The 7,033-nt window shown below is 51.8% G+C and overlaps 1 protein-coding gene across 1 annotated transcript in view; it reads right to left on the bottom strand.

Annotated features, from left to right (window-relative positions):
• NEUROG2 (neurogenin 2) overlaps positions 1–408 on the bottom strand; it is an 839-nt gene extending 431 nt beyond the window's left edge. Inside the window, exon 1 of the mRNA XM_077755000.1 lies at positions 5–408. Within this exon, the coding sequence (XP_077611126.1) occupies positions 5–408 (404 nt within the window). The remainder of the gene's footprint in view (positions 1–4) is intronic.
• Between the last annotated feature and the right edge of the window lie 6,625 nt (positions 409–7,033).

The following is a 7,033-nucleotide window of genomic DNA, read 5'->3' on the forward strand; positions in this document are numbered from 1 at the left end:
GGCGGCCAGGCGCAGGGTCTCGGTGAGCGCCCAGATGTAATTGTGGGCGAAGCGCAGAGTCTCGATCTTGGTAAGCTTGGCGTCCTCGGGGAACGTGGGGAGCACCTCGCGCAGCGCGTCCAGCGCCGCATTGAGGTTGTGCATGCGGTTGCGCTCGCGGTTGTTGGCCTTCAGTCTACGGGTCTTCTTGATGCGCTGCACGGTCTCGGCGGTCTTGGCGCCGCGGGAAACGGCCCGCGCCCTGGAGGGGANGCGCGCCCCTCCCGACGCACCCAGCTCCTCCTCTTCCTCTTCGTCCGCGCTGGACGACAGTGGGGTGAGCGCAGCCGAGGCGGGGGAGGCCGAGCCGAGCAGCACCAACACGTCCTCTTCCTCCTTCAACTCCAAGGTCTCGGATTTGACAAACATCCTACCGAAGAGAGCGGGGCGGGAGAAAGAAGCAAACGAAATGTCAACACAGAGGCCTCAGCCGGCGGGATACGCTCCTGTGCGCACCCGCGAGGCCAGGTTCGGAAGGGCGGCGCCAAGGAGGAACGTAGTTAGGGAAGAGATCCCGCCAGCGCCCTCCGAGCTCCGGAGAGCCCCCCGTTGTGTCCCCGCTGCCAGCCAACCGGTCCCGCCCTCGGCTCGTCCGCCTCGCGGCTGTGTGCCCGCCGGGAAAGAGACCGCAGCCCCCGGGACAAAGGTTCTGCACCGGCAAAGGGTGCTCGGACGTGGTGGAACGGAGTCCCGGAAACACCCTTCCAAATTGGAAGACAGGGAGCGGATACTTACGTAGTTGGCTCCCTAACCGCGCCTCGGCGTCGCTGTTAACTTTGGCTCGTGCTGCGATTCTCCGCGCTGCCGGGAGCGCAGCGCTGCGTCCTGCTCGTCGCGGGAAAGCAGCGGCGCCGGCGCGGCTCCGCGGGGCACCTCTCCCGACGGGCGAGTTTGCCAAGGGCCCCGGAGGCCGCGGCGATCCGCCCGGGGCTCGTGTGTTGTGGCGGTGGTGCTTTTCTNATTAGGGGCTGGGGCGCCGGGGGCCTTTGGGGAGAAGCAGGCTCCCTCCCCCCGCCCCCGTCCCTGCGGCCGCACCCCACCCCCAGCCCCGGCGCGCGCGCGCACCGCACCAGGCGCTGCCGGGCCTCTCGGCTCCGGGGCGTTGGGATCCGAGGAATTAGTTAATGGGGGTCAGAATCGCGCGGAAGGCAGCTACCCTCTGGGGCTACCGGGCGTCTCTTGGCAAAGACTCTTGGGAGCTGTATCAAATAGTAAATGATTTTAAAACGCATTCATTCGGTCAAGGGAGGAGTGGGGTGTGGGTGGCGAGTTGTGGCCACACGGTGGGCAAGCGCGTTTGGGTTCCAGAGAGAATGGCGTGGAAGGGGTGAAGGAAGAGGACGTAGGAAGGTCATCGAGGCGCCTCCTTCTAGAAGGGGAGATCCAGTGAGGGGGCGGTAGATGGGCGTGTAGAGGATGTGACCGTAAAAGCGCTCACAGGTTAAAGTTAAACCCTCCCCATTTTACCTGTGACAAACGGAGTCTCCGGGAACTGACACGCGTTCTGTCCGTTCGTTTGCTTTGTTCTGTTTGTTTTGCTTTGTTTGCGGGTTAACCCCGGTTTACCGCAGAGCCAGACCACACGGTGGCTTCCCTGCGAGGGTGGCGGCCCGCGGAGTGGGAGGAGCGGCCGACCCGCAGCCCCTGCGGGCGCCGGGACGGGGCTGACATTTCCGTGACCTCTGCTCCGCGCTGGGGGGCGTTGTAGGGACAAGGGGCCCGTGCTCCCGGTACTCGCGCTTTTCAACGGGACAACAGAGCTGAGGGCCACTGGACTTCGGAGGAAACTTGCTCTGAATTGCTCGTCAGCCCCCCCCCCCTCCTCCCCACGCTCACGCCCACCCTCTTGTCGCCTTCGCCGACTTCTCTGAGTCAGAACCAGAGTCCCTAGAGGTGTGCGCTGGGTCGAGCGTGAGCCCTTGCTGAGTGGCTGAGATGAATCTGCACTCGGTGGAGAGGAGACAGGTCCCTTGAGATCCCCTTTGCCAATTACGTTTAAGCAAGGCGCCTTTGGCCCGGCGGAAGTTGAAAAGTGGCAAGAGGCAAAGATTTTTGTCTGCAGGTCTCTGTGTCTTTCAGTTTGTAGGAACTGGGAACAAGTTTATTTCAGAGAAGAGCGTGATGAAAGCGGTTGTTAGCGTTTGGGCACGGTTTTCATTTGTTTAATGTTTTCTGCATGGAGTAACAGCAGGATTGGAAGGCGCAAAGTAAAGGAAATGAAAATTAGAATCCCATGAAAGAGACTTTTGCCCACTGCAGCTCTCCAGCCTCCAGACTTCCTTCTGCCTTGAAATGATTTGAAAACCACGACGATTTTCCCTTTGCTCGTTGATATTTGTGTTTTGCCTCTCCTCCACTTAGAAAAGCAAGTTCCCTAGGTTTAAAAGCATTGTTTCTCCAGATGCCCCCTCGATCTTTTTAGAACAGCTTGATTTCATGTGTTAGAAGTGCAAACATTTATAAAGAAGAGAGAGGGGCACTTTCAGCCTCCAAACAACAGCATCTGCCTTTCTCACACTTCTCTGGGTCTCTGGTTCTGGATTATGAGCCTGCAGAATCAGAACTTTAAAAAAGAGTTTGATCAAGCAGAATATAGGTCAGTAGTGACAGTTACCAGAAGTGCTTTGCTCTGGGTGAGTGTATACCTTAACATTATTTTGCAGGTAATGATCACCGAGACCCAACAATACTCTTCACAGTCCTTCTAAAAGAACCCTTTAAAGTCTTGGCTAGCAGGTAAAGACTGAAGGAACACTGCAGTGGATGCAGGATTTTTGTCTTGATTTAAATGAAACAGGATGTGGGGCGCCTGGGTGGCTTAGTCGGTTAAGCATCCGACTTTCGCTTAGGTCATGATCTCACGGTTCGTGGGTTCGAGCCCCGCGTCGGGTTCTGTGCTGACTGCCAGCTCAGAGCCTGGAGCCTGTTTCAGTCTGTGACTCCCTCTCTCTCTGACCCTCCCCTGCTCACGCGGTCTCTCTCTCTCTCCTAGAAATAAATAAAACATTAAAAAATTTTAAAAAAATGAAACAGGATGAGAAAGGTGGGCTCTGAGGAAATGATCAAAGACTGCTAAACAGAAATACTGGGATGATGGGATGATGGGAAGAATCATACAGTGAGTGTCAGTCTCTAGACATCTACATCTCATGTAGGAGTTGCCTGCAAAGAATGATAAGCCAATCGGATAATTTAATAGACAGCAAAGGAAGGTTTACTTCAGTATCAGTAGGAACATACCCCTTTGGACAGGTTGTCTTAAAATTTTGGTTTGGCTGGAAAGTGCTGGGTTGATATGACAAAATATATTTGGGTGAAGAACAGAATCAGATTCCAGTTAAGAAGAGGCTTAAAGGAAAACCTGGTAAGTCTTGTCTAACTCTAAACAGTCACGGAAATCAAACTGGGTCTAATGCTGAGTGCTAGTGAAACACACAATGGGTTTCCTTAGTTGATTGTTAACAGCATTTGGGTGTCTGACTCCCCAGATTTTATGTTCTGACAGGATTTTGTTTTTATGATGCACCGGGAGAGTACATGCTTTCTCTTGTCAAAATCTAAACTTTCTACACTGTAAGAAGTTAATAATGCATATTTAAGTGTGTTCTGTGCAGATATTTAGTAAAGGTAAATGTTATTAGGGTAAATTGCACGTTTCTAATTCCAGAAATTTCCTTCAAAAGGAAAAACTATGTGGAGAAACTGAAAGTTTCAAACAGACATAAATCAGCCTTAATCTATATAAATATAAGGATATGGTGGAGTTCATAGAATTTTATCGTTGAGTTCAAAGAATCACCAAAGGGATTCTTTGGGTGTATGCAGCGATGTATGTTAGATTACTGTGCAAAGTATAGAGTTTTTAAAAAATCGCCCTTTATATCATCTTGGAATTCTAAGAATTTTGGTTGTATGTTTGTATTATAGCTTTCAAGAGAAGCATCACTCAGTAATAGAGCACTTCTGGAAATATTTCCCACTATGAAGAATATTATTTTTAAAAAGAAAAGAAAAGAAACAACCCCAAGAACCATCTAACAACGCTAGTAAAGTCCAGAAGCCAACCATTCACACTCAGTTGTAGAATTCTATTTGTTCACCATTTTGCTCAGTTTTGCTGAAAGAAAGAAATTTCCATTTGTACTCAGATTTGGGAAGACGTGACCGACGCCAAATATCCTTCGCTGGTCTGTTCTAGCACTCTTTTAACTTAAATAAATTCAAGAGGCACTTGTGTGGTCTAAAAGATTGTCCAGATGAAACGAGGCTGAAATGTTATGCGAAGGGGGAGGGGAGCGCGTGAATAGCATCAGTGAGGACGGTGACCGAGGGCCGCTCCTGTCCACTGCGTGAACTGTCCTGAAGGGTCAAACTGTTCATCTTCAGCCCCTCTTTCAGTGTGCAATCCTACTTTAAGAGAACAAAAGCTCAAAGCAGGCAGTTATCAAGAAATGGGAGCACAATGATTTAAACTCATCCCTAAGCCTTCGAAAGAAAGGGGGTCGAATCGTGTAGCCAGAGAAAAGTGTAGTAAGGGGAGGGGTGAAAGGGTGGAGATCTTTAGAAAGTCTTTGTTGCCTCTCAGAAGCTTGAACTTTGAGGCGACCCAAAAGCCCTAAAGTTTAGGGTAGGTGTTGCTGTGGGGCCATAGGCTACATCCCATCCACACTTCGACCTCACAAGTGGCCAAAGAGGACAAATGGTCTCCTCCCCAAACTCATGCTGCTGCAGGTGAATGGGGGAGGGGGGTTGGGGGGCTTNCTGCCCAGCGAGCCTGTCCCCCAATTCCCAGTAAATCACCCTGCCTGCAAGGAGAGGGAGCGTCTACACCCTACTAAAAGGGCAGGGTGACGCGCCTGCCAAGGGGATTTTATAGCCTAATGTCCTAATCCCCCGAGGGAGCTCTCAGAAAGGCGGAAAGATGGCGAGAAACAGTTAGCCAATCCCGAACCTCGTTAGCTCTCCACTGGGGGCTACAAACACCGTTTCCAGAGCCCGGGAGACCGGGCTGAGAAAGATTAGCTTTCGTCGCCGAGGACCCCTCGCGTTGCCAGAGTCTGTCATTTGTGCCGACAAGAGCTGGGAGTTAGTGTGAGCTCGGATATTTTGGCGGTCCCCTTCCGGGAAGCCAAGGAAACCCACAGAAGTAACTGTAAAATCATGCCCCATGTTCGTCCTGGACCCTCCCAGGGAATTCTCAGTCTTCCCCGGCTTTCCCCTCGGATCCCGTCCCGGGAGGATTGGGCACCAGCGTAGTCCTGGAGACCTGCAAGCTANGATCCTCGCGCCCAGCCCGCACAAAGTGCCTTAGTCCCTGGAGCCAAATATTCAGGGAACCGATCTTGACGCACGAGGTCATCTTGAAGATGGCGAAATCTGCCCTGCAAGCGCGGGGAGGCTCCCTTTCTTCCGCCCGGCCCCTCACCCTCTCCCCATCAGCTCCGGAAAGGCAGCGCCCTGCAGGCTTCTGTTCACTCCTTAAGCGACCCAAGTGCCCCTCGTCCTTCCCAGGAAGGAGAGAAATCCCTGTTAGAAGATGTTGCCAATCCACGCCAGCTTTCTGATTGTTTTCTTCAGGTAAGAGGAAAAGAACAGCCGGCGCGTGAATGGGGGCCTGGGGACCCACTAGTGAAAGAAGGCTCCCCCACCCTAACCCTCCGTGCCTGCAAAAAGGGACATTGGCGATCCAGGGGAAAGTGCAAGAAAGAGAGCACTAATCGCTGAACCAGGAGACAAACACGATTACCAGCTCCGAGCCTTGAGTCAGAAAGTCTCATAGACTTTAAGATGTTAATCCCCAGCCTAATCCTTCCTTTGGCGTGTAGGAATAGTGCAGCCACAAGAGTTGTTTTGTTATTTATATTGGCGTTTAATAAAACTCAGCCAGTGGTGAATGGGCTGCCCACTCTCCAATGGTAATTAATTCCCTATTTCAGTGACCCAATTGTCCTGGGACAGAGCGTTGGGCCCGTCCCGGTGCCCCGGTCCCCCTTTGTGCGGATACACGGCCCTCGTGCTTCAACAGCTATGGAAACTCATTCTTTTGATGTCATTCAAGGAGTTTTCCTTGGGCATCTTCTAAACTTCAAGGACCCTTTTCTTTCTCCGTTTCATGAAAAGCAGTGCGAGCTTGACCACCTCTGTAGAATTTAATGATTTGGTGAAAGGGCCCTTTGGGTTTGTATAAGGAGTTAGACTGAGAGAAAGGAAATCTGGCAGCCTGCTCCCTCGCCCGGACAGTACCGAACCTGGAAAACACAAAACTTATTCAGAGCGATGGATAAAGATCTGAAAGCTGATTTTCCCCTCTCCTTTCCCCACTAAAGAAAAAAAACACCCCCCCCCCAACTGAATTCTTTACTGGAAATACATGTACTTTTTAAAATTGTTGCTGATATAGATTTTTTTTTTTAAAAAAGGGTGATATTGCAGTAAATAAATTAGAATCGTTTTAGGAGAGAAGTCTCTTTAATCGTATCTTTGGAGCATCTTTGGGGAATAGGGTATCAGTTGACCATTTTAACTCATCCTTTCAACCATCCCTCCTTCCTACGTTCAAAATATACTGAATGAGCACCCAGTGTGTGCCAAGCACTGCACCAACCGCTGGGAACAATGCGACGCACAAGACAGACCCGATTCCTACCCCCGTAAAATTCGAATTCAAGTAAGTAGCCAAGAAAAGAGAGAGTTACAGAAATCAGGAAAACGTGCGTTGCGTGGATAGTAACGCAGTGTTCCTAGTGTCGGGAGAGAGCGAGACGACGTCCTCTCTTCAGAGACCCACAGTGTATTTTAGAACCCCAGTTATTCGGGGTTGACCCTTGTAGCGGATGTATTCCTGCCTTCCTTAACCCCACCACTCCTCGAGCGCCTACTGTGTGCCAGGCGCCGTGCGAGGCGCGCAGTCCGCACCGCGAGCGACCGGACAGCTGCGGCCGGCTCGGCGGTGGGTCGCGTCGGTGCGGTAAGGCCGCGGCCGGGGCTCCAGGCC

The sequence above is a fragment of the Crocuta crocuta genome, unplaced genomic scaffold, assembly GCF_008692635.1.
Source record: "Crocuta crocuta isolate KB4526 unplaced genomic scaffold, BGI_CrCroc_1.0 scaffold52, whole genome shotgun sequence".
Lineage (NCBI taxonomy): Eukaryota > Metazoa > Chordata > Mammalia > Carnivora > Hyaenidae > Crocuta > Crocuta crocuta.